The sequence below is a fragment of the Sciurus carolinensis genome, chromosome 14 (assembly GCF_902686445.1).
Source record: "Sciurus carolinensis chromosome 14, mSciCar1.2, whole genome shotgun sequence".
In the NCBI taxonomy this organism is placed as follows: Eukaryota; Metazoa; Chordata; class Mammalia; order Rodentia; family Sciuridae; genus Sciurus; species Sciurus carolinensis.
The window spans coordinates 23471629-23499516 of NC_062226.1; the positions used below are offsets into that span (position 1 = coordinate 23471629).

Sequence of the window (27888 nt, forward strand, 5' to 3'; positions counted from 1 at the left end):
GCAAGCACTAGGCCCTAGGTTCAATCCCCAGCACTGCAAGAAGAAAAAAAAGTCTCTCTTCCAATTTAGAGACAGGGTCTCAGTGAGTTGCTGAGGCTGGCTTTGAACTCAGCTTTGAACTCATGATCCTCCTACTCAGCCTCTGGAGCCACTAGATGTTCACCACTGACAAGAACAATTTTAGAGGAGAAAAGCTTATTTGGTGTTCACAGTTTCAGAGGTCTCAGTCCACAGATGGCTAGCTCCATTGCTGTGGTCCCAAGGCGAAGCAAAACATGGCAGAATAGTGTGGTGCAGGAAAGCAGTTCAGGGGCTTGACATCAGAAAGCAGAGAGAGCTCTGCTCAGACCTCAGTGACCCACCTCCTCAAACCACACCCTACCTGCTTGCAGTTACCACAGTTAATCCGTTCAAGTGGATTAAGGCGCCGATTAGGTTAAGGCTGTCATAACCCAATCATTTCACCTCTGAAAGTTCTTGTATTGTCTCACATGTTAAGCTTTTGAGGAACACCTCATATCGAAACCATAAAACTCTTCATAATTAAAGAAGTGCAAGTGAAAATGCCAAGGTAAAATTTTTTAAATACATGGGTAAATACATAAAATACAAACATTAACTGTTGTTGAGGGAACAATTAAAATCATATTGTAGGGCTGGGGATATAGTTCAGTTGGCAGAGTGCTTGCCTTGCATGCATAAGGCTCTGGGTTCAATCCCCAGCACCAAAAAAAAAAAAAAAAAAAAAAAAAAAATTGTAATAAGAAATTGGTTACTCCTGAAAAGAATTTGGTACTATCACTTGAGATTAAAAAAAAAAAAAAAAAAATTTAAATGCCAACATGGGCTGGAGATGTAGCTCAGTGGTAGAGCAATTGCATAGCACAGGCAAAGTCCTGGATTCAATCCCCAGTACCACACTTACACAAACACACACACACACACACACACACATACACACACACACACAAATACTTATACACTTAAACCTGAAATTCACTTTTGAAATTCAAAAGATTATAAAATCTCTGGAGTCAGATGAAAGACTGGGAGGGTAAAGGGGAGTCAGTGAATAAGAAATTCCAGATCATGCAGCAGTGCAAAATAAAGAATAGTTCACATACACTTGGAAAGTTGTTTTGGTGTTATGTTGTGATGTAGGCTCTCCTGGTAACCCATCATCCTCTGACAACAGCATGTGTTTGGAGAACTAAAGTCAAGGGGCTTTCCTGTAGCTTGGTGTAGGGTGGAGATCAGGAACAAGGAGGCCAAGTGGATGTGAGAGTAAGAATTCAGAAGAAAAAGGAAATCAGAGCAAAAGTGACCAATAAAACTAACCCAAACCTACTGTGGCCCTGTGCTGTGGTTTGGGTGTATCCCCAAAATTCATGTTAGAATTCCAGTGCCCAAATCATATGTTAATGGCATTTGGAGGTGGGGTCTTTGCATAGATAAGGTAATTAGAATAGATAAGGTCATCAAGGTGAGGCCCCCATGATAACATTGGTGACTTTATAAGAAGAAGAAAGACTCAAGCTAACATGTTGGCTCTCTCATCAAGGGATGCCTCCACCGCTACCGTGCCACAAGAAAGCCTTCAACAGATACTGGTGGCACAGTACCCTTGACTTTCCAGTCTCCAGAACCATGAGCTAAATAAAGTTATTTACAAATGATCTAGTCTTTGATATTCAGTTACAGGACAATATTCAGCAACAAAAAATGGACTAAGGCATCTGACTCAAGTTCAAAATACATAAAAATAGTGAGGTATGTACTGGACAACCTCCAATACCACGCTGCAAGGAGTCCAAGCAGTTTTAACAAATGTAACAGAAGAGAATTAGCCCTGTAGGCTGGAGCCCCTGAAACAGCTGGTCAACCAGTCCTAGAACTCATTCTGATCACTTGCTCATTTTTTACTCAAATGGGGATTATACTACTCATCTGGATGTTTTGTATGCTCTTGGAGTCCCCTATTGACACATTTCTCTGCTGATCTTTTGTTTTGCTTTGTTTTGTTTTGATATCAGGGATTAAACTCAGGGGCACTCCCAGCCCTATTTTGTATTTTATTTGGAGACAGGGTCTCACTGAGTTGCTTAGTATTTGGCTTTTTGCTGAGGCTGGCTTTGAACTCGTGATCTTCCTGCCTCAGCCTCCGGAGCCACTGAGATTACAGGCCTGTGCTAATTCATATTCTTTATCTCTCTCTCTCTCTCTCTCTCTCTCTCTCTCTTACCAGGAATTGAACCACGGGCACTTAACCCCTGAATCACATCCCCAGTCCTTTAGCTGATTATTTTTTTTTAAGCAAAATTCACGTTTTATTTAGATTGTAATACACTATATAAAATTGATTTTCTTCACCAAAAATAACAGCAATATTTTCTGGATTACCTCCAGATAAACCAAAAAACATTTGCTTTATAAGTTTTCCAGGTTTTGCTGATAAATCAAGATAAGACAGGAAAAATAGTCCTGGAAAAAAAGAGAAGAAAACAAACAAGTTGTTTGCCCATCCGATGACCTCTGATTCTGTCTTGACCATGAAGCAGAACTGTTCAATAGTGACCTGCTTATGAAGATGGAGGCTCAACAAAGATCTAATGCAGGCTCTTCCACTCAGACTTTAACTGTAATGTGTTCCTTTAAGTTCATTTGATGAAACAAAATCTACACTGAAATCTGTTTGGTGAGCTCACAACACTCTGGTTAATTTCCTTAACTGTCCACTACAGATTTTTTTTTTATTGTAAACAAATGAGATACATGTTGTTTCTCTGTTTGTACATGGAGTCAAGGCGTATCATTTGTGTAATCATAAATTTACATAGGGTAATGTTGTTTGATTCATCCTGTTATTTTTTCCCTCCCCCCCACCCCTCCCACCCCTCTTTTCCCTCTATAGAGTCCCTCCTTCCTCCATTCTTGCCTCCCTCCCACCCCCTATTATGTGTCATCATCCACTTATCAGTGAGATCATTTGTTATTTAGCTGATTCTTTTTTTTTAGCTGATTCTTAATTAAGGGCAAAAATGACATCTCTAGCCCGATGGAGTGGCACACACCTGTGATCTCAGCTATTCAGGAGGCTGAGGCAAAAGGATTGAAAGTTCTATGCCAATCTGGGCAACTTAACAAGACCCTGTCTCAAAAATAAAAAAAAAAATAAGGGCTGGAGGTATAGTTCAGTGGTAGAATGCTCTGGATTCAATCCCAGCACCATCAAAAATAAGTAAATCAATAAACAAAATTAAATAAATAATGTAAAAATAGGGGTGGCTCAGTGGTAAAGATATCTCTAGATCAAGCTTCATTGCCTTTCATAGCAAGGATGATCCTTCCATAGTGTTTTAAAACTTTCTGAATATAGAACATAGAAGGTAACAACTATATCAGTCTGTAGACTTTTTTTTTCTTTTTCCGGTGCTCTGGATTGAATCCAGGAGGTGACTTACATCCACAGCTCCTTTTTATTTTTTTAATTTTGAGACAGGGTCTCACTAAATTGCCCAGCCTGGCTTGGAATTTGCTACCCTCCTGCCTCAGCCTCCCCAGTAGCTGGGATTACAGGTGTGCACCCGAACACCCGGCAGTTGGGACACTCTCCTTGATTTACAATTGTGGTTTATCCCATTAAAGAGGTTCTTCTAAAAGTGCTCTTCCCTACGGCTAGGAGTGGTGCTGGGTGGGGGTCGACCCTGAAGATGCTTCTAAGTCAGTGTATCCCCAGCTGGCTTTCATGAGACGTGGATGGGAAACCGTGTGTACGTGTGCGTGTGTGTGTGTGTGTGTGTGTGTGTGTATGTGTGTGTGTGTGTGTGAGAGATTCCCTGGAGATCTGGGTCAACATGGGCTTGTTTTCTGTGAGTCTCTCACAGGTCTGCTTAGGGACCACCTGGAGTGCACACAATCCCCCAGGTGGGGGAGGAGCCAGCAAGCCCCATGCCCCTGACACCCCCCCCACCCCCCCACCCCCGTGTCCTGCGGAACACTTGGCCACCAGTCTGTGTTTACCCCTCTTCTTGGCCCAGTGTGTGCTGCGGCTTTTCCTTCACTTCCCCTCCAGGGTGGCTGGTTTCCTGTGCCCGAGCAAGTTTCTTTCCTGCCTGTTGCACGTTTATTTCCTTATCCTGCATCCTCACACTTGGCCTTTCCTCTGCCAAACCTCTAAGGTAAGGAAGTGGCAGTCTGTGTACGCTCACCCCAGCTGCTCCAGCCTTTTAAGTCCTTTAAAAACACTCCCATAAGATACTCCCAGCCCACGCAATGCATGTCCATCTAATTGTTTTCCTTGGGTCCCACACTGTAGCTGAGCTATGCCTTCTCACTACTTGACATCGCTTTCCAGATTGCCCAGTGAAATAAACATTCAAATGGTTCCAATATAAAGAAACAGGCCGGGCACTGTGATACGTGCCTGTAATCCCAGTTACTCAGGAGGCTGAGGCAGGAGGATTGCCATATTCGAGGCCAGCCTCAGCAACTTAACAAGACCCTATCTCAAAATAAAATAAAAAGGGCTGAGGATATAGCTCAGTTGTAAAACCCTCCAGGGTTCAATTCCTAGTAACCATTCCCCCCACAAAAGAAAATAATGTATTCAAGTATTACTTTGGTAATTAACAACAACAAAGTCCTATGAGGTCTTTGTTTCTTGGCCAAGAATTTTATCTCATTTAAGAATTGGAGCATTTAAAAAAAAAATCTAGTCAACACTCCAGAGTGCATGCCTTAATGGAGAGACAGCATAACACAAGGTACTCAACAAGCATGGCATTAAAAACACAAGACATGTCTAATATATTTGGAATGTATACAGCTGGGATGCTGGAATAGTGCCCTAGTGTGAAATTTCAGAAAAGTTTTCATCCAGTTGATCAAGCAAATTTAATTCTCATTGGTGACCTGTTTTTTTTTTTTTTTTTTTTTTAAATTGGGGGGGGTGGTACCAAGGATTGAACTCGGGCACTCCACCACTGAGCCACATCCCCAGTCCTATTTTATACTTTGTTTAGAGACAAGGTCTCACTAAGTTACTTAGTGCCTGGCTTTTGCTGAGGCTGGCTTTCAACTCTCATTCCTCCTGCCTCAGCCTCCAGAGCCACTGGGATTACAGGCCTGCACTATCAATCCCAGCTGGTGACCTGGGTTTTAAATGTCCTTCATTTCAAGTGATGCTTAACTCCTTTTCCATTTTAAGTAAAATGAACTTCCTTATGCCTTTAATTCTGCAGCTACCACCTCGACTCTCTGTCCTCCCGAGAGCAAGCCTCTGAGGAGAGTCTCTGTTTGTTGACTCCACTTCCCAATCCTCTACTCGCTTCCTCTGCCCCCATCACACCAACACAGCACATGTCAAAATCACCATGACCTCAGGGTGGCCAGACCTGGTGACCATTCTCAGGAACCCATCTGGCCTACTCTTTCAACAGGATCTGGCCCTGAACCTCATTGCTCCTTTTCAAATGGCTTCCTTCATCTACCTTCCAGAACATTCTCTGGGTTCTCCTCGGAGTCCGTTGGCCATTAGTTCTTGGTATCTGTTGCCAGTTGTGCTATAGTTTGGATCTTAAATGCCCCCCCAAGGCCCAAGTGTTAAGACTTGGTCTCTAAACAGTGCTGCTACTGGGAGGTGGCAGAACCTTTGGGAGGGGCCTCATGGGAGTCCTTAGTCCTCAGGTCATGGGGGCATGTCCTGAAGGGAATAGTGGGACTCCAATCTCTTCTTTTTTCTCTCTTTGCTCTTTGATTGCAATAAGGCGAAGAGCTTTCTCCTCCACATGCTCTGGCCACTATGTATTGCCTTGCCATAGGACCGAAAACTAACAGGAGCTATCAACCATGATTAAATAAACCTTTCCTTTTTTTTTTTTTTTTTTTTTTTTTTTTGGCAGTGTTAGGGATCAAACACAGGGACTCATGCAGGACCAGGCAACCTTTGGTATTTTTAAGTTGACAATCTCATATTTTTTGTTATAGTAACAGAAAGCTGACTGACACAGGTTTCTCATCTTCCCAAACTTCAATTTGGGATAAACCACAACTTGGGGCTCAGACGCTTCCTCCCTCTCGGGTCAGTTCTCTTTGATTTCAATCAATCTATGGCTGTGCCCTGATGAATCCTAAATTATATCTCAGCCTGCCTCTCTCTGGAACTTCAAACTCATACTTACCCTCTCCATGAAATGCCTAGAAGTCATCTTAAAAGTAACAAGTACACAGAAAATTCCTAACTTCCTCCTGAAACCTGCTCTTTCTATAGACTTGCCATCTGGACAGAGACAGACTCTCTCCTTTTCACCATAACCATGTCACCCATACCTTGAAATACTCATTTTTCCCCCCACAGCACTTGTTACTATTCTTCAAATAATCTGTTTACCTCCTAGGTTTTTTTATTTTTTTTAATCGATTTCCTACTACTCAGATGAGTGCACTACATGGGTGCAGGGACATGGTCTCATTTCCCAATTTCTAGGTGCTCAAAGATTGGCATAGAGTAAGTGCTCATTAAGTACTTTTTTTTTTTTAACAAAGTGAAAAAAAAGACTGAAAAGTCCCTCTGTTCATGGAGCTTATATCCAAATAGAGCTTGGAGAATCAGAAAAGACAAATGATAAAGGAGAAGATTGCCATAGATAATAGGAAAGAAAACCAAAAAATTAACCCATGTAGATATTAGAAATGCATCATATATCAAGTGGGGAAGTTGTTATAAAGGAAAATAAAGCTGAGTGAGGGATCAGTGCTGATGGTGGTAAGAGATGAGTACTATTTAATATAACACAGGCAAGAACAAACTCTTGAACAAGGTGACATTTCAGCAGAAACCTGGAAAAAGACCTGAGAAAAAACATGGGGAAAACAAGAGGAACAGTATTCTGGCATAGGGAACAGCATGTGTGGCGACTCTGGACAGTCATGTCTGCAGCAGCCAGAGGCCTGCCAAACTAAGGAATGTAGGTGAGAGGATGGTGGCAGCGGGTCAGATCATAAGGTCCTTGCAAGCCTCAATAAGAACTTAGAATTTTTTTTTCCTGAATGTGATGAGAAGCCACTGAATTATTTCAAACAGATAAATGATTTGATTTGGTTTAGGCTTTTAAAATACCACTGTGGCTGCTTCTATGTGAAGTGTGCATTGCAGAAGAGGAAAGTGGGGCGGGGAGAACACTTGGAAGCTATGGTAGTCATCTGGGCACGAGGTGACCATGGCTTGAAGCAGATGCTATGGTGAAGCAGTGATGGCGGCCGTGGGACTAGGCTCCAGGCATGGACAGTGAAGCGATGTCCCCAGAAGGCCCTCGATACACACCTACTCCTCACGTGCATTTATCCACGCACAGGTACCAGATGCACGTCCTGACACTTCTTACTCTCGTTTCTATCAAACATTCCTACTAACCAGTTCAAAACAATTCCTATCTGGTCAGGGCTTCTAGGAAATTTCTTTTCAAAAGCAAAGTAGCAACTCACCAAAAATGCTTTCTGAAGTTTATTGGGTAAAACAGATCTTGGATTTTCAGGGGGTAAAAATGCACTTTTAAAATACTAAACCAAGATTTTCCCATAAAGTGATTCTAGGAAAGAATTTAGTATTCCCTATGAAAAGATCCTGTTGACCCCACATTTCTAACATTTACCATGGGTGAATAAAATCGGCCTTTTATTTTTGTGTCCTATTGTCTGTGGCATTCTTTCCCTTTAACTCCTTAATCACAAAACCCAGCTATTTTCAGACATGTCACTTACACAAAGAATGTGTTTCTTGAACGTTATTGACTTCCCTCCCTGGAGAAGGCACACTCTCTGCTCTTTTCTTTGCTGTGGGTCTGAACTCCAAGTGAAGGCTTAGTTGTGAGGCGGCCCAGTATTTCCCAAGAAATGTGAAGGCGGAGGAGTAAGGCGTGGGTCACAGGCAGGAGGTGCCCTGGAGCCATGGTCAGGGCACGGAGCTGGGAGCAGGCTCCTCATTACACCTCTGATTCTGGGGAGGGCCTTCCACATGTTGCTTTGTGTCTGTGCCTCAGTTTCTTAGCCTTTAAAATGGGGGCAACTGCATAGTATCTCTTATGGGTTTACGGTGAGCACTGGATAACTTAATGCTTATAAAGGCCATGGAACATCCTTTTAGATTCCCAATAGGTGTTAACTGTTTATTTTATTTTTAAGTGTGTCTTAACTACTTGGTGGCCTGTCCAAAACACTAGGGTGGCCTTAGATCAGACAAGTTCTTGACTAATTCCTTCTAGAAGATCAAAGTTATCTTCCTGTCTTAAAGTTTTATTAAGATATTTTACTTCTTTTAAGAGAAATGCTCATTGTAAGGAAAGTCATGTACTATGAACTCTGAAATACTACAGGCTTAGGATTGAAGCCTGCTGAAACTCTTCCAGAATCTGTGACCTTGAACAAGGTATTTAAGTTCACCCATTTCTTCATCTGTACCATGGACAAATAAGAGTGCCTGTCTCGTGGTGCCGCTGTGTGTTCCAGGGAAGGACGCAGCTCGTAGTGTTGAACAGTGGCTGGTCCACGGGAACCGCTGGGGAAAAATAGGAGTGAGGAGGGAGGGCAGGGAGGGAGGAGAGTGGGAGAGTAGGAAAAAGGGAGGAAGAGGAAAAGAAAGTAGGAAGGGTGGGTCAAGGACTGTAGGAGGAGAAGAATATTTGCTGCAATCCATGTGCAGCCTGGGACGGGGCTGCACCCCTGTAATCCCAGGGATTCAGACGCTGAGGCAGGAGGATTTTAAATCTGAGGCCAGGCCTCAGCAATTTAACGAGACCCTCAGCAACTTTGGGAGACCCCGTCTCAAAATTAAAAAATGAAAATAAAGAGCTGGGGATGTAGCTCATGGTAAAGCTCTCCTGGGTTCAATGCCCAGCCCCTCCCCTCCACCAAAAAAAAAATCCACGTGGAGGAGAAAGGGTTACTTTAAATAGATGCCACGAAAGATGTAGGATGCATATCGTTATTTGAAAAAGAAAAAGATTCTCTGCAATCTCATTTCTAAGAGGGAGTTTCCTATGCCACTCATAGCCTTAATATAAACTTGGAAATTTTGTTCATATTTTCTTTAAAGAAACCGGCATTTCTAAAACACGTTAAGAATAACAGAACCACATTCCTATAATCCCAGCTACTCAGGAAACTGAGGTAGGAGGATTGCAAGTTTGAGGACAGCCTCGGTACCCTTGTCTTAAAATAATAATAATAATAAGACTAATAACTATTAGTTGGCTGAGGATATAGCTCAGTGGTAGAGCATGGTCAAGCCCTGGGCTTGATCCCTAGCACTGCAAAATTAAATAAAAATGAAAATAATAAACTGGGCTCGGTGGTGCACACCTGTAATCCCAGAGGCTCAGGAGGCTGAGGGAGGAGGCTGAGGCAGGAGGATCAAGAGTTCAAAGCCAAAGCCAGCCTCAGCAAAAGTGAGGCCCTAAACAACACAGTGAGACCCTGCCTCTAAATAAAATACAAAATAGAGCTGGGGATGTGGCTCAGTGGTTGAGCGTCCCTGAGTTCAATCCCCAGTACCAAAAAAAAAAAAAAAAAAAAAGGAAAAGAAAAGACAATAATAATTATTAGTGGATGAATGTTGTCTAACTCAACTTAAATAAGGTTTTTTTCTTAAAATTTCCAAAGGACTTATTTATAATGTATTTCAAAAAATTACCCCCCAAACTTGAACCTGCTTAAATATGATGAGTTCCATACAAAAGCATGTGAAATCAGTCATTATTTTTTTACTTAAATATCCACAAATACTGTTACATGTGGCATAACATAGAAATACATATATCTTAGAAAAAATTTAAAATGGCCCACAGCTCAGGTCTGCTGGGTGTCATGAGTTCTAACGGATACTGGACCTGTGAATGCTGAATTTCTCCAGATTCAAGGAGAGCCCTAGTTTCCAAGGCCGGCCCCGCTGCCCTTATTTACTACAGTGGGTCTGTCTTAGGTTCGTGAATCACTGCAACAGAATGCTAATGGAAAATGTCATCAGAATGCTGATGGGAAGGAGACCCAAAGGCAAGCCGGGAAAACAACTGGATCTTAGGAACCAGAGAAAAGATGTGGCTGGAAAAATGTCCGAGGAGTTCCCAGGAGGTGTGGGTGGGCACAGGGCTGACTCAAGACTAGTGGGCTCCTGGGCCTACAAGAGGGAACAGAGTTTCAGCAAATGCCAGTCAGAGGCCCAGAGAGATTTAATCAGGAAAGCAGACACACATTCAAGGGAGGAGGTGGGCTATCTTGAAAGCCAGAGACGTGCTCTGGGGACTCCTGACTCCTCTTCTTTTGTTCCTTTGCTTTATGCAGTGCTCAGGACTGAACCCAGGACCTCTCACATGCTAGCGAGCACTCCAGCACTGAGTCACATCCACAGCCCTTCTGACTCTTCTTTCAAAGGAAGCTTGGAAAGGGGTGGGTGTGGGAAGGGAGGTGATGTCATCAGTCGGGTGGTCCAAGACGGTTTATGGTGATGGGGTCTATGGTGGTCTGCTTGTTCTCAGTTCTCAGGATCCTTGAACATACATGGTCTCCATGATCTGATCTATAGATAATGCTGGAAAGTCCCCTAAATTATAAGTTTCCTAACATATTCTCTCTCTGCTAAATCTACTTATTGGTGGGTGAACTAACTGTGCACAAGGTAATTAGTATGAGTGATTTTTATGGTAACTGTAAGATTTACAGATTTTCCAGAAATTTGGGAGTGGCAGGCCTGGGAGAATTGAGTTAGGGTGTGATAGGCCTGGAAAAGTATGCGAAACTTTAAATTAAAATTATATTTTCTTGTCCTTCCTTTATGTCTCCTTTTTAAATTTCATCTCTCCTACTTCACCGTCAGGTAAACTGCAGCTCTGCCTTTGAAGAATGATGAGTGCAAAGACAACTACGGTACAGCTCCTCACTGATGGGACCGAGGCAAGGAAGACCTTCTTCACGGATCTGTACACAAACATCAATGTTTTGTTTTACGAAGCAAAACAGTAGACATGGTCTTTAAGAGCAAGGGTTACTGGGCTTACATCTGGGCTCTGGCATTCTGTGACCTTGTGACCTTAGAAAAGTGTTAAATAAAGGTGATAGGAGGCTATTGTTTAGGACTGGGTTCCTGCACTGGGTCCCAAAAGACCAGACTTGCCAGCTGCGGTGGTGCACACCTATAATCCCAGGAGGCCGAGGCAGGAGGATCGTGAGTTCAAAGCCAGCCTCAGCAACATCGAGGTGCTAAGCAACTCAGTGAGACCCTGTCTCTAAATAAAATACAAACTAGGGCTGGGGATGTGGCTCAGTGGTTGAGTGCCCCTGAGTTCAATCCCTGGTACAAAATAACAACAACAACAACAACAAAAATACCCCAACGGAACAGACTAAAAATAAAAATGCAGTCACCAGGCTAAAGTTCCAAGTTGCTGAACCAAAACTAAGTTGTTTACTTAAAATTCTAAGAAATCAGGAGAAATGTGAGCTAACAGCCAAACTTCCAAAAAAAGGCAAGTTTCTACTGGAAGAATCATGAAGTTCCCGCGACCCTGATCCTGAAGAACAAGGTAATCTGAAGCCGGGCACAGTGGTGCACACCTGTAATCGCAGCGAGTTGGGAGGGTGAGGCAGGAGGACTACAAGGTCGAGGCCATTCTGTGCAATTTGGTGAGACCCTGTCTTAAAATTTATTTATTTTTTTATAAAAAGGAGTGTGCTCGGTGGTAAAGCACATCTTGGTTCAATCCATAGTACTGCAAAAAAAATTAAAGGTAACCTCAAGTAATCTGACGTTAACCAGATCAGTTACACCTCTATTGCTCTGTCTCCCTGTCACTGCCTTAATAGGAAAATAACTTTGAAATGACCAATCCCCTTTTTGTTCTGTTTCAGCTTTCTTTCGTCCCCTGTAAAACCAGCCTGAGGCCTGAGTGTGCAGACCACTGGCCTAGCATGCCTGAGGCCTTGGGTTCTACCCCTAGCTCTGCAAAGAAAAAAATAAAAAACCAACCTCCTCAGCCGGCTCACTGCGACCTTTATTCTACTTTATGGGATGAAGCGTTGCTTGATTCTTGAATCACAGTTCAAGGCAATTAAGATCTTGAAATTGTTGTAAACTTGTTCTTTGACACAAATTACTTAATCTCTCTGCACCTTGTTTCCTTTTTCTGTACAGTTTTTTTTAATTTTTAATTTTTTTGATACCAGTGATTGAACCCAAGGGTGCTTAACCACTGAGCCACATCCTAGCAAAAATCCCACCCCCTTATTTTATTTAACTGAAGTTTATTAGAAGATAGAAGGTGCTGGAGATCAAAACTCACAGTCTGTGAGTCCATGGAGAGTAAGGTGACAGCCCTGTACCCTCTCCTCCAGCCCAGAGCCCTTGCGACAGGTAGTGGGATGGTAACTGCTGGTACCTTTTCTTTCTTTTCTTTTTTAAGTATGTCTTTAGTTGTAGATGACACAATACCTTTATTTTATATATATGTATATATATATAAATATATATGATATATTTATTTAGTTGTAGGTGGACACAACACTTTTTAAAAATATTTTTAGTTGTAGGTGGACACGATACTTTTATTTATTTATATGTGTGCTGAGGGTCAAACCCAGTGCCTCACACGTGCAAGGCAAGAGCTCTAATCACTGAGCCCCAGTCCTAGCCCACAACACCTTTATTTTTTTATTTTTATGTGGTGCTGAGGATCGAACCCAGGGCCTCACACGTGTGAAGTAAGCACTCTACCACTGAGTCACAAACCCAGCCCTGGTACCTTTTTTCTTTTCAAAAACAGACAACTAATTAGAACAAATTTTTAAAAATTAAAAAGAAAAAAAGAATGCAAGCTAAAATAAATGTCACATCTCTGCTGGCTCATGTGTGAGGAAATAGCAACTGCTGCAATGGTAATAAGCTCAAGTGATATAAAAGATCAAGTGACTTAAAAGAGCCCAGCTCTTGGCACATAGACCTATTAGGGTTTTGCAGCCTTTCCTCCTGGTCAGGAAATCAATCATCCTGTCTGAGCTTATGTCTCCTCTCTTTTTTTTACACACAATTTATATGCGTGTCATGATTTTCGCTGTTTTGGTTTTTGCTTTTTTTGGCAGGGCTGGGGATTGAACCCACGGCCTCATGCATGCTAGGCGAGTGTCTACCACTGGGATATATCCCTAGCCCCAAGGAGTGTACTTTTTAACCATAAGCTTTTACTACATCAGGAAAAATCAAGGGGGAAGGCCACTGGAGAATGGGTAGAAGAAACAGAAAAGGCATTTGACAATTTTTCAAGATAGGAGCACTAGATGCTCACTTAATCTCAAATATTTATGTAATGAAGCAAGATCATTCTTTCTAGGAATCCAACAGATTGTCCCAAGAATTATGCTAAAGATTTAAGAGGCCTCTGCTATCTAACTTGTTTTAGAAGGATAAATCATAAATGACCCACATGAGTTCTACCCAGGTTTTCAGAAATAATTTCTGATCATTTGGGACCCTCAGGGACATAAATAATCATTTATTCATACATTAAGTGAGTAGGCAGACAGGTTCCCTGCCTAAATGGGAACTGCCTTTTAACTGCACTAGAGACCAACAGTTTACATCAGTAGGATCTGTGTTCAGTATGCTTGACTTAGTTCCGTCAGAAATTGTAGACTCTGGTACTAACAAATGAGCCCTGGTTCATGCCTAGGATTCCAGTGACTCAGGAGGCTGAGGCAGGAGGATCATGAGTTCAAGGTCAGTCTCAGCAACCTAGTGAGGCCCTAAGCAACTTAGAGACCCTGTCTCAAAAAATAAAAAGGGAAGGGGATGTGGCTCAATGGTTGGGTACCCCTGGGTTCAATCCCCAGTACAAAAAAAAAAAAGGCTGGATTGGGGCAGATCAGTCTTGAGAAATCAGGCATATTTGAATGTGGACTCTGACCTGGAAGATAGAGACAAGACAGTTTCTAGGGCTTTTACCTCATTAGTCATTCCCACCGTTGGAACACTCCAAATGTGCGTAGAAGGAAATACACTGATGTGCTCAGGAAATATTTGTGAATGTTTCGGAACTTTTGCTGGGAATATCCAGGTCAATGCCATCTATTTTAGGAGATAACTGCTAAGAGACAGGGAATGTTACCAAGTCATCACGGAGTTGGTAAAATTATAAGAATATTTCATCAACATTTTAACTATCTGCAGAAAATGAAGTCAGACCAACAATGATCCCACAGCTGAAATGAAGATTCTAGAACAGGCTTCAGAAAGTCATGGTATGGGGCTGGGCACATGTCTCAGTGCAGAGTGCCCCTGGGTTTAATCCCCAATGGCAAAAGAGAAAAATTGGGAAAAGAAGGCCCAATTTCCCCAAAAGGCCAATCAGCATGACAATAAAGCTCCCGCTGCCTTAATTTTACAAAAAGTAACTTGATGCTAACCCATCAGTTATTTTTATGCTTTTGCCTTTCTGTCCCCACCTGACAAAGTGAGTATCTCTGAAATGACCCATCCACTTTAGTTCCCTGTTCCTGCTTTTTCTAGCCCTTTTCTGTCTCCAAAACCATCTTCTCAGTCAATTGGAACACTTATTCCACTTTATGGAATGAAGGGTTACAGGGCTGTAGAATCGGAAATAAAGCCAACTGAGGTCTTTAAACCAAATTGTAACTTGTCCTTCGCTAATTGTGGTCCCTGAAATGGGAGGGGAGCGAAGTCATAGCTGGGAAAGAGAAAGCGCGAGAAAGGGATCTAAACTCACAAGTAATACCAGACTACAATGATCAAAATCCAGACACATTTATCAGTTCCCTTCACCTCCTTTACAACGCCCCTACTGCCTGTGGCTTCTGCACCAGGCAAGTGAAAATACCCAACACCCAGTTAAATTGGAACTTTAGGTAAACAAACAATTTCTTAGTATAAGTACGGCTGATGCAATGTTTGGGGGCATATTAACGTTAAAAAAATTTTCGTTGCTTATCTAAAACTTAAGCTTGGTGTCTAGCATTTTCCTAATAGCACAGAGGGGATTGAACCCAGGGCCCCAGGCATGCTAGGCACACGCTCTACCACTGAGCCACACCCCCAGGACTGGGGACCTGTATTTTATCTGGCTAAGCTACTCCTGCCCCATCCTTGGAGCTCTCCTGCTTGAGCTAATGAAAACATGGATGTGCATTCATTAATACCCAGATAGAGAGGATACAGAAGTGTCTTCACCTAGGTTCAAAACCTGGCTCCAGCACACCTGGCTTTGGGATCTGGGGTAAATCACCTTGCTTTACCATGCCTTAGTCGCCATGTCTGCAAAATGGAATTTGTAACCCTTCTTCCTTAGCAGGGCTGGTTGGGGATTACACGAGATGGCCTAGCATAGGACTCAGCTCAGTGCAGACACACAGTGAACAAGCAAAAGGGGCCAGGGGAGAAGGTACCTGAGATCTTTCATTAGCCTGGAATATTCCCATCTGTACATCATAATGAGGAGCTACTGATGGCGATGAGTACATTTATTTGACAAATAGGAGGTAGCATGTTGGAATAATAACCAATGTTGATACAGTATGTTACACTTTACAACAGAATCTGGCATCTCCATTTCCTCAAAAATACATATTCTTTATTTTTATTTTTTAAATTATTCGTTTTTGTTTTGTTCTCTGATATTAGGGATAGAACCCAGTGGCTCTCACCTGCTAGGCAAGTGCTTTACCACTGAGCTCCTCCCCCAGCCTCAAAGGTGTCTTTTAAAGGAAATTCAAGACAGTGATTCTTTAAGAGGAGGCATCCTGGAAATTAACCCACAGAATACTGGTCTGCCTCCTACCCACCACTGGCAACCTCCCTTGAGATTCAGTAACCTTGAAGATTTTTTTAAAGAAGAATCTGCAAAGGCTGGGGCTGTGGCTCAGGGGTAGGGCACTTGCCTAGCACGTGAGGCACTGGGTTCGATTCTCAGCACCACATAAAAATAAATAAATAAAGTAAAAAGGTCCATCAACAACTAAAACATGTTTTAAAAAAAAGAATAATAAAATATTTCCTTTGGTCAAGAAGCAAATTTAGAGTGATCTTTATGTAAGTACATGGCGTAGGAAGGACTTCTGGTCTTTTTGTCCAGCACCCTTGCCCCAAACAATCCTTCTCAATGCCGTCATCACAAAATACAAAGAGCAACTAGCTCTCCACCTCTGGCAACAAAAGGCTCTCAGTCGAAAGGCTGTTTAAAGCAAAAGCCAAAGAAAGCTGTAACCTGTGGCCTCTAATCACCACCGGAAGCGCTGAAATGCTTTCCCCTTTTGTAATGGAGAACATCTGTCCTTCCCGGAGGACAGTCTCTCTCCCAGCAAGAAGTTTTACATATAGAAAGTTACTTCCTTTCCTAAGGTGGCTTTCCTGGATTAGGAAAGCTGCCCTTTTCCAAAGACTCTATGGCTGGAATCTCCAACTTGCCTGAAGGGTATCAACCTTGCTTCTTGTTTAAGCACCAGGGAGAAATAACGCGTGTATAAATGGGAGCACAAGACTTCTTTCCCAGAAAAATTCTGCTGTGCTGGAATTTTTTGTGCTTCTCTTTATAAACATAATTTTTAGTCTTAGTGAACACAGAACAAGAGGGCAAGGTAAAGACAGCACGTGGGGGTTACTTCGTGTTTTTTCTGAGAATTGACAGGCCAATCACAACATTTTGACCTTACAGGTATTTCTTTAACATGGATTGGTTTTTGTTGTTATTGTTTGTTTGTGGTACTGGGCGTTGAACCCAGGGGAGCTTCACCACTGAGCCATATCCCTAGCCCTTTTTATATTTTGAGACAAGGCTCTCCCTAAATTGCTTAGGGTCTCGCGAAATTGCTGAGGCTGGCTTTGAACTCACAATCCTCCTGCCTCAACCTCCCCAGCCACTGGGATTACAGGCGTGCGCCACCGTGCCCCGCTAGAACACTACTCTGAAATGCATGTAATGAATCTGCAAAGGCTGGAGGTGTGGCACTACTCTGAAATGCATGTCCAGGTATTAAAATGGAAGACTGAGGCTTGGCCATCCTACTGGCTTGTTACTAATTACACAATATATTAAGACCCCTTGAGAAGACAGGATGACTAGAAAACAACATTTAAGTAGTGGCCATAAGTCAAAGAGAGGAGAGAATGGAAGGTTAGTGTTCAGTGGGTCCAGTGTGTCAGCTGGACAAGATGAAAGGTTTGGAGACGGATGATGGCTGCAGACTATGAAAGTATGGAATGTTATAGAACTGTACTTTCTTTTTTTTTTTTTTTTTTTTTTTTTTTTTTGCAGTGTTGGGGATTGAACCCAGGGCCTTGTGCTTGCAAGGCAAGCACTCCATCAACTGAGATATATCGCCAGCCCTTAGAACTATATTTCTAAAAGTGGTTAACATCTTAAATTTTGCTATGTATATTTTACCACAATAAAAACAATAACAAGCTAATAAGGAAAACACACACACACACACACACACACACACAATATATATATAATGTGTGAAGGGGGAACAGAAAAGAAATAAAAAGACGAAAGAAAATTAGAAGAAGAATTTGATGAGATCCCTTCACCAGAGGGCAGGTCGTAGACAGTGCAGGCCATAAAGGGAAAGGGTGGGTTAAGTGCCCCCTCCCACCTCAGTCAAGAAGAATGTCTCTCACTCAGAAAACTTTGATGGAAAAGTTGCAAGGAGAAGGTGCTTTGCTGTAGAAACTGCACACACTATGGAAATGAAGGCCATCAAGCCATTAAAAATGACCTGCAGAGGTGGTGGGTGAGGAGTTCAGAGATAGAGCACCTGCTTAGCCTGTGAGAGGCCAAGTTCAACCCCAGCACCAAAAAGAAAAAAAAAAAAAAAAAAAAAAAAATTAACCTCATACAAAATGGCCAAGAAAATATAAAAGATATTCAATTAGACACTAGAGAAATATAAATCAAAGTCACAATGAAATACTTTTATACCACCCAGGAAGGTTATGATCAAAAGTCGGGTAACAGCAAGCACTGGCAAGGGTATAGAAAGGTTGGACCCCTCATCCATTGCTAGTAGGGTGTAAAATGGTACAGACACATTAGAGAAAACTGTTTGATGATTTTTCAAACATTAAACACAGCGTTACCATAAAACCCAGCAGTTCCTTTCCTGGGTACATGCCCAAGTCCAGTGAGACCATGTCCATCCAAAGAGCTGCATGTAACCTTTCGTAGCAGCATTACCGACAGAAAGAGGAAACAGCCCAAATTCCATCAACTTGTGAGTGAACAACAAAATAAAGACAACCAGAACCCTGGACGTAGCTCAGTGGTAAAGCACTTGCCTGTCAGGTGCCAGGCCCTGGGTTTGATACCCAGCATCACAAAAACTCAGGAAGGGAAAAAAAGAAACCCAAATAGTGGCGTACTCATAAACGAAATATTGTTCAACATTCACAGGTACGAACAGGAGGGCGACAGGAGCTGAGCCTTGGATAAACCTCAAAAAAAACAAAAACATGCTAAGCAGACACAAATAACCACATGTTGCATGACTCCAGAGCCTGGGACTGGGGTAGGGTTGGCCATTTACTGTAAGAGGGACCCAAGTATCTTGTTAGAGTGATGAAAATGTTCTAAAATTGGTGATGGTTGGCAAATCTGCTAAAAATTATTGGATGGTACACTTGGATGGGTGAACTTCACAGTATGAAAGCTATATACCTCAATAAAATTGTATTAGGAAAACCAAAACAGTTTAAAGAAAGGAGCTATAATCTAGAGCTTCTAAGGGAACAATCAAACACAGAAAGGAGGGGAGGCCAGGAAGTGAGGCAGAAGAGGAAGACCCTGAGGTGGGAGCAGAGGCAGTGGGTTTGAGAAAGGCCCGAGAGGGACCCAGTGCAGCCCAGGTGAAGGTGGGTGTGCACTTGCTCACTGAGTAAACAGACGCACGTAGGTGTGGGACCCTGGCTCAGTGCTGGGGATGTTTGCCCTGATGGAAGTGGCTTCCCGGCAGGGGAGACTGGATACTATGAAATGTCATCTACAGTTCTTTTTGTGTCTGGCTATGGAGGAGAAGAACCAGCAATGCCGCACAGAAAGTGCTGATGGAGGAGGGAATATTTGAACCAAAGAAAATTAACCAGGGTAGGAGAGAGGGAAGGAGAGGGGGAAGATCGAAGAAGCACTGAGTGAAAGCCATGCTTTTTCTTTCTTCCTTTTTTGCAATGCTGGGGACTGAATGGGGTCAGGCAAGTACCCTACTGCTGAGCTGCACCCCAAGCCCTTGTCTTTTGTTTTTAAATATGGAATGCTTCAGGAATTTGTATGTCATCCTGGTGCTGGGTGTGGGGGACTTAAAAGATCCTGTCTCTGGTAACAAGTTGGACAACTAGAGAGGCAAGGTCAGCAGAAGGCTCAAGGGCACAAGCCCACTATGCATTAGTGAGATGCTAGGACAAGGCTTTCCAGAAGCAAAGTCACCTGCAGCCTTAGTAAAAATGCAACTCGCCTTTCCTTCCTCTCTCCCCGTTTCATTTCCTTCCCTCTCTCTGTCTCTCTCTCTCTGTGTCTTTCTTGTGATGAGGTCTTGCTATGTTGCCCAGTCTGGTCTCAAGCTTCTGGAATAAAGTGATTCTTCTTCCTCAGCCTCCTGAGTAACTGGGACTACCGACATACTTAGCATTTTAAAATGCTAATTCTTAGCTGGGTGCAGTGGCACTTGCTTGTAATACCAGCAACACTCCGGAGGCTGAGGCAGGAGGATCACAAATTCAAAGCCAGCCTCAGCAAAAGCAAGGCAATAAGCAGCTCAGTGAGACCCTGTCTCTAAATAAAATACAAAATAGGGCTGGGGATGTGGCTCAGTGGTGGATTCAATCCTAGGTATCCCTTGTCCTCAACCCCAAAATTGCTAATTCTTGGGGCTGGGGATACAGCTCAGCAGTAGCACTTGCTAGTATGAGGGAAGACCTGGGGTGATCCTCAGTCCCCATTTCCCCCCAAAAGATGCTAATTCTTAAGCTCAGATTTTCTATTAAAAGAAGCCTGGGAAGTCCTTCCTTCCTTCCTTCCTTTCTCTTTTCCTTCCTTCCTTCCTTCCTTCCTTCCTTCCTTTCCTTTCCTTTCCTTTCCTTTCCTTTCCTTTCCTTTCTCTTTCACACTGTAGGTGATTCTCACAGTCAGGTGAGTTTTACGAAATACTGATCCGTACCTATTATTTATTACTTAATTAGCTTATCAGTGTCTGGACAAACAGCAAAACAGAATAAGATACAATACAGAAGTGACTACCTTTTTTTGCTAGTGAGCGATGGTGATACAAACTGTAAAAGACTACCCGTTCTCCTAAAGCAAGAGCAGGTAAAAATAGCTTTGTAAGGGGTGAGCATGGTAAAAACAGACAGCAGCGATGGATCTGCATAATGTTGGTTCATCAACCTCCAAGGCCTTAGTAAACAAAAGAGTGGGTGAGGCAGGGGTACAGTGCATGCACAAGGCCTGGGGTTCTATTCCCAGCACTTCAAAATAAATAGATAGCAACTTAATAAGAAAAAAAAATAGATATGACTCTTGGAAAAGTCCTGGTATTAGTCTCCTAGTACTGCCTAACTAGGTGGCACAAACTTGGTGATTTGACCCAACAGAAATTTATTTTCTCAAAGTCTTGGAGATCAACAGTTCAAAGTGTGAGCAGGGCTGCATTCCCTCAAAAGGATCTCCTGGAGACTCCCTCCTTGCCTCTTCTGGCTACTGGTGACTCCATTTGTTTGTTCATTTTGGGGTTTTGGGGGGATGCTGGGGATGGAACCCAGGGCCCTGCAAACATGGAGCAGGCTCCCTGAGCGACGCTCCCAGCCCTCTGTTGGGTTTTTGGCTTGGACTGCAGAGATTATAATCTCTGTCTCTGTCTCTTTACATGGCCTTCTCCACGAATATCCATTTCCTTCTCTTTTATTAGGACAGAAGTCATTAGATTTAACATTACCCAGTTAACATGGAGTGATCTCATCTCAAGATTCTTAATTATGTCTGTGAAGTCTATTTTTCCAAATAAGGTCACATTCATAGGTACCAGGAGTTAGGACTTGGACATCTTTTTGGGGGGTGAGGAGTGGTGTTTTGCAATTCAACCCACTACACTGAATAATTTAAACCTGTCAAGCAGCTGGTGGTATAGCTCAGGGGCAGAACACTTGCCAGGCCCTGTGTTGGACCCCAGCACCTCAAAAAACAAAGCCAAGCAGGCCCATATGGTGTACCTACCTACTTCAATGTATTTAGAAGGTGTTTTAAATATAAATACTCTTATTATCTTATTTTATTTCATTTTGAGATAGGGTTAGCTGGGAATGGGGCACAGGCCTCTAATCCCAACGATTCAGGAGGCAGACGCAGAGAGATCACAAATTTGAGGCCAGCCTCAATAACTTAGCAAGAACCTAAGCAACTTAGTGAGACTCTGTCTCAAAATAAAAAATAAAAAGGACTGGGGATGTGGCTCAGTGGTGAAGCGCCCCTGGGTTCAATCCCCACTATTACAAAAAACAAACAAACAAACAAACAAAAAACCAAAAAAACAGGAAAACAAAAATAATAGGGTCTCCCTAAGTTATCCAGGCTACCCTGGAATTTAAGATCCTCCTGCCTCAGCTTCCAGAATCACTGGAATTATAGGCATGCACCATCTCACCTGACTTAGATAATCATGATTTTAAAAACATGAAAAAAATAAAAAAAACCCACATTTTTTCAGAAAAAAATAATTGTAAGCACTAAGATAGAAAAGTCCATCAGAAGAAGAGCAATGTGCAAGAAGTAAAGCTAATATAATTTCTGCAGATATTCCTTTCCCTTGAGAAGTGTCAGTAAATCAAGTTCTAGTGCAATCAGTGTTTCATTGTTGTTACTTGTTGGGCTCCCAGTGTCGGGGATGGAACCCAGGGTCTCACACATGCTAGTTAAGTGCTGCAACTTTGAACTATATCCCCAGTTCTTTTATTTTTTATTTTGAGACAGGATCTTACAAAGTTGCTGAGGGTCTAGTTAAGTCACCAAGGCCGGCCTTGAACTTGAGATTCTCCTGCCTCTGCCTCCTGAATAGCTGGGATGACAGGTATGCCTCACCATGCCTGGTACCATTTGCTTTTATAAAAACCATCTCCCATCTTTCTGATCATTTATTGGTCCACCCATACCACATCTGCAGATCTACCAGCAATACATCTCAAAAAACCAGTTCTCCCAAAAGATAACAGATTCCAAGATAGCAAATCTAATCTCATTAGGTTTTACCTTTGGCACCCATCTCCCTCTGTCCAAAATGATCCTAGACTCAAACTTGTCAGGATTTGCCATAACAGTCAACACAACACCAATATACCATTGCAACTTATAAAATTACAAATTCTGCTAAACACAATGATAAGCAATTGAACTATCAGCCCTGGATGGTTGTTACATGCTTTTTTGATCCATCAGGCTACTATCCTATCTTTTCTTTAATTTCACTATGGTAACATTTACCTTCTGCCTTGAACTTTCTAACATACATAACACTAGTTCAGTTTTCACATTACAAAAAAATCTTGAATAAATTTATCTTGTGTATTCTTTTGTATAACTTCTAATAATTCTAGGAGAGAAATATCTCCAGTTCTATTCCAATATCAATAGAGACATTACTTTTTGTTTTTCAAAGAAACATTCAGAAGTGGCATATATTAAAATTCTAATCATTCAAGCAAAAATGTGAGAAAGTTCTCCCACCCCCAGACTTTGTTAACTAAAACACAGAATTCCAGAAAGCAGGCCCATTCCTTTGTGTCCAAACCAGTAGTAATAGAAGGGAAGTGGTCGAGTCTCTGATAACTTTTACTATGGGTTCCTTAATCTAGCCAATGGTTACCAAATTCATGGATTTTACTTGAGCAGTGATAATTTAGTTGATTCCCAGATGAGTCATTCTGCAAACCTTTGGACATTAGTGTTCCAACTGGAATGGGCCATGAGCTGCCTTCCCGCTGACATCAGTGGAAATCTTGAGTCAAGATCAAAGCTACTTCATGCCTCTCTGACCTTTCTTCACAATGCACAGTGGGGCCTGATTTCTCAGCTCAGAATTTTCAGATTTGCTTCACTGTCCCCACAGGGGTTACCAATTGAAAATAGCCTGGGTATAGATAAATGTTCACTGAAGACCCCACAACAGGCCCACTGGAAATTATGTCTTAGATTCTGATTTCAAGTGGTTTCCTAATCCAGTACCAGATTTCAGGAAATTCTATGTCTGGTTGCCTCACTGAGATGTCAGTGAAGAGACATCTAGCAGGTGGAGGGTGGGGCTCGTTCTGCCCCAGAGAAGCCTGCATATGTTCCCTTCACCCTAATGGTGCACTTAGAGGATCCATCTGAGAAAGATCCCTTACCTTCAGAGTCATGTCGGGGCTGGATGTTTCTGGGGCACACAAGACTGTTTCATCTCCCGTTAGCAGCACACTCTGCCATCCGATCCCTGGGGAAAAAATAAGTCCATTTGAGTCAAGTGGATTCAGCCAACATGGAAAGACACATAGCTGTCCTTTGGCAGATTCCAAGTCCGTGTGAAAGGAAACAGATGGTGACCCACGGCCACTTACCTACCTGGGGGTTACTGGGAAAGCTTCCTTCTGGAAGTATGAACAGTTAGTGCCTCTTCTGCTTTTGCCTAATCTCCAACTTTGGAATCCATTGTCCAAATCCTGACTTCTTTTTTTGTGGTACTGGGGATTGAACCCAGGGCCTTGTGCTTGCAAGGCAAGCACTCTGCCAACTGAGCTATATCCCCAACCCCTCAAATCCTGACTCTTACAGATTCAGTTCCTAGCCCAGCATGGCAAAGGGGTTGTACTGAACTCCTCCAGCATCCAGGCCTCATACTGAGGTCTCACATGGGGCTGAAAGAGAATCCCAGAACACCGGAAGCAAGCACAGCTAGGTCAACACTCAGTAGAAATGACTCCAGATAATTCCCTGTTCTCAAGTCCACACACCCACTGGAAAGGTCTGAGGGTTTATTGTCACTTTTAAGAGTTTACTGTCACTTTTAAATCTGTACACCTTTTCCCTCCGAGTCTCATAAGGTGCTAGTGTTTCTTTCTTCTTAAAGTTGTCCAAGAATGGGTATCTGGCAAGATGCACGGTTTGGTTCTATCTGACCTCAGAGAAGAGATCAGGGGCTGATGTTCTGAAATACCTAGGCACATAATTTAATGAAGCTACACTAATCCAGATGCAATAAGGTAAATAGAGCTGAGATGGCCTTAGTGAAAAGTTTGAGGTGATGACAAATATATTTTTAAAACCTTCAATTTATTACAAGTAAAGTCATCTCCTTAAAGGCTAATAAAGAAATGCACAGTGTTTCTCAGAGTCTACTTTAACAAGTAGATACAATTTTTCCCAGTGCTGGGATTGAACCCAGGGCCTTACCTCACACATGCCGGGCAAGCACTCTACCACTGAGCTATACTCCCAGCTCATATAAATTTATAATTGGTACTATAACTGTTTAGAAATGAGTGCTCAGAACCTGAAATATTAAAAGGATTATTTTCTTAGGCAAAATTGCATGCAATATTTATTGACATCATCGATTTCCTTAAATAATTTTCTCTAAGGATAACTCAAGAATATCCTGGACCCATAGACCTGTGTGTATAACTCAAATTCCAAAATCCCAACAGTCTCTTATTACATTAATTCAGGATTAATTCAGAAACTTTTCTGTTTGCCACATAGTGAATATTTAGGCTTTGTGGTCTTGTCTTTTTTGTTGCCATTTCTTATGCCTCCCTTATAGAGTAAAAGCAGTCATTGACAACATATAAACCAATAGGCAGAGCTAGATTCCAATAAAACTTCATTTATCAAAACAAGCAGTAGACCAAATTTGCCCCAAGACATGTTTACCAGCACTGTGCTAAATCAAGAAACCAGAAGGCAGGGGATGTAGCCTAAGGGTAGTTCACGTGCTTGGCACACAAGGCCCTGTGTTCGATTCCCAGCACCAAATCAAAACAAAAAAAAGTAAACAGGTGAGTAAGATTGCTATACTAGCATTTCTAGTAAGGATCAACTGACCAACCAGGTGGTAAAACATTAACAATTATTTGTATTTACATGATACTTTAAATAAACTAGTATGAAATTAATTAAATTTTAATGTATTAGCATTGATTACATGTCCTTATTTTATATTCTGGATCTTAAGAACCTCATTTGACTGGATATTCACACAACGAATTAGTCAAGATCTTAGGACTGTAATTCATTGCAAGGTGCAAATAGTGTCTGATCAGGTTTCAGAAATTGGGTCAGAGGAGTTTGGTGACATGCCTTAGAAATTCCTGCAAAGACATTGTGGGCTTTGTCTTAAACTCAAGTTTCTGGGAGAGAAATCTCTGCTTCTACATGAATAGATTACTTCCCTGACATGTATCACTCCTGGTTTAAGCCATGGTTGGTAGGTCTGACCTATAGAGTCACAGACATTGGGTATGATAAACAACCACATGATATTTAATTATTTATTTATTTATTTATTTTCTGTAGTACCAGGGGTGCTCTACATTGAACTATATCCCCAGCCCTTTTCATTTTTTATCTGGAGACAGGGTCTCACTAAATAGCCAAAGTTGGCCTTGAATTTGTAATCCTCCTGCCTCAGCCTCCCAAGTACCTGGGATTACAGGAGTGCACCATGGTGCGCAGCATGATATTTAAGTAACAGTTTGTGTAATCCTTCTGCAAATATTCATGCCCTTCCTCTCCCGCTATGGGAGAAATTTTCTTCCTTGTCCTGCTGATGTTTGCTTTGATCCACAGGAGGTAAGTAGGCCTAATGCTAACAAAGGTTTGAAATAGGATCGCGTGATTGGCTTTGCCCTCTGGCACTACAGTTTTAACATGAGAAGCCTAGCTAGCCTGCAAAGGAATGACAATCATGGGGAGAAGACTTGGATCCAGTCTTTAGGTTAGAGCCAATCCAAGTCTAAGTCACTCAACCCCAGTCCAAGTTCTGCGCATGTGTGACAATACAAACTACTGAATCTTGGGATGGCTTGTGAAGCAGGGTTATTATAACAATAGCTATTAGGATGTATAGCTAAAATTATGAATGAAAATCATTTTATATCAGGTACTCTTTTCCTTTTGAGATGGGGTCTTACTATATTGCCCAGGTGGGCCTCAAACTCCTGGGCTCAAGTGATTCTCCTGTTTCTGCCTCCCAATAGCTGGAACTACAGGCACCTACCACTGTGTCAGGCTGGATCAAGTACTTTTATCTTTAACTATACAAATTTAACTCTGTAGCATAAAAATGTATAATACCACATAAATGGATTATTCTACTTCGGGAAAATTTTTCTCTCTGCTAAGAACATGCCTTTTACAATCAATACTATCTTTATTAAGAGCTTTATGGTCAAAAGGATGAGATAAGAAGACTGTGGGTATAGCTTGGTGTCAGGGAGCTTGCCCAGCATGTGAAGCCCTGGGGGGAATCCCCACTACAGAAAAGGGGGTCGGGGAGATAAGAGATATAAACATATTAGCATTCTTAAAATTTTAGCCTGCAAGCAAGAAAACACTTCAAATTTGATAGCCTATCACTTCATGGCAAAAGCGAGGAGAAAACAGACATAACACTTTAGTTTAAAAATGGTCTTAAGCCTAATAATTAATTGTGAGGACAGACGTGTTATTTTAAAAGCTAGAGGCTAGCCAGGCACCGTGGCACACACCTGTAGTCCCAGAGGCTCAGGAGGCTGAGGCAGGAGAATTGCAAGTTTGAGATCAGTCTTGGCAACTTAGTGAGACCCTTAGCATTGTAGCAAGACCCTGTCTCAAAATAACAAATAAAAGGGACGGGGCGGGGGTGTGCTTCAGGGGTAAAGTACCCCTGGGTTCTGTCTCAAGTACCGATCCCCCCAAAAAAACCCTAGAGGTGAAATGGTGAAATTCCTTTGTAGGTAGTGGGTACTGTTTGAAGAACAAAGCAACTCCATGGGCCTTTTGGGTATGAAAAGTTAAGTTCCACATCACAGAAAGACCAGAGAAAGGAAGAGGGTGCTGTTACAAGATGGGGAGAACTTAAAAGAAGTTGGAGTTAGAGTTGGTAATAAGAAATTTCCAGGGAGAAGTAAGAAGGGCTTTTGAGAACAGTGATGTTTAAGACAAAAAATCAATTTAAAATTATTTACCAAGTTGTGTCTTTATGTAATTCGTCCCTCCCTCTCAAACCAGTGGAGATCTGCTCTGCACCATTGTCTTATGTTGGTGCTGTCTGACCCCAGGGTGCAGAGAAGAGGGTGGCCAAGTGCACGAGGAGCAAATGAGGAACCTGGGGAGGACATGAAGCTAAGAATCTTGATGAAGGTGCTTGACCAGCACACTGCACATGATAGGACCATCGGCCAATTTTATTTGAATAGCAACTGGCAGGAGACCCTGTCATCCTCAGGACTCAGAGGTAAGACAATTGATACTTTTTTTTTGTACTGAGGTACTCAATCGCTGAGTTACATACCCAGACCTTTTTTATTTTTTATTTTGAGACAGGGTCTAAGTTGCTGGGATTACAGGCCTGTACCACTGCACCTGCCTGACACTTCTTTATAGAAGGATGTTTATCCATCTGTAAATGCTACGTTCATTTCCAAAATGGTGATTTCCACTCCACCAGCATGTAAATACTAAATACATTGCACCAAAGTGGGCAGGATAGCTTAGACAGTTTGTCTGTTTGGTACTGAGGGGGATTAAACCCAAGGGCACTTAACCACTGAGCCACATCCTCAGCCCTTTTTTACTTTTGAGATAGGGCCTTGCTAAATTGCAGAGGCTGACTTTGAACTTGTGA

At 42.2% G+C, this 27888-nt stretch overlaps 1 protein-coding gene across 4 annotated transcripts in view; it reads right to left on the bottom strand.

Annotated features, from left to right (window-relative positions):
* Positions 1-27888, bottom strand: part of Palm2akap2 (PALM2 and AKAP2 fusion) — a 457266-nt gene that overhangs the window by 109413 nt on the left and 319965 nt on the right. For all 4 annotated transcript variants that reach the window (XM_047523747.1, XM_047523751.1, XM_047523749.1 and 1 more), the window contains one exon: positions 23414-23499. In XM_047523747.1, the coding sequence (XP_047379703.1) occupies positions 23414-23499 (86 nt within the window). The remainder of the gene's footprint in view (positions 1-23413; positions 23500-27888) is intronic.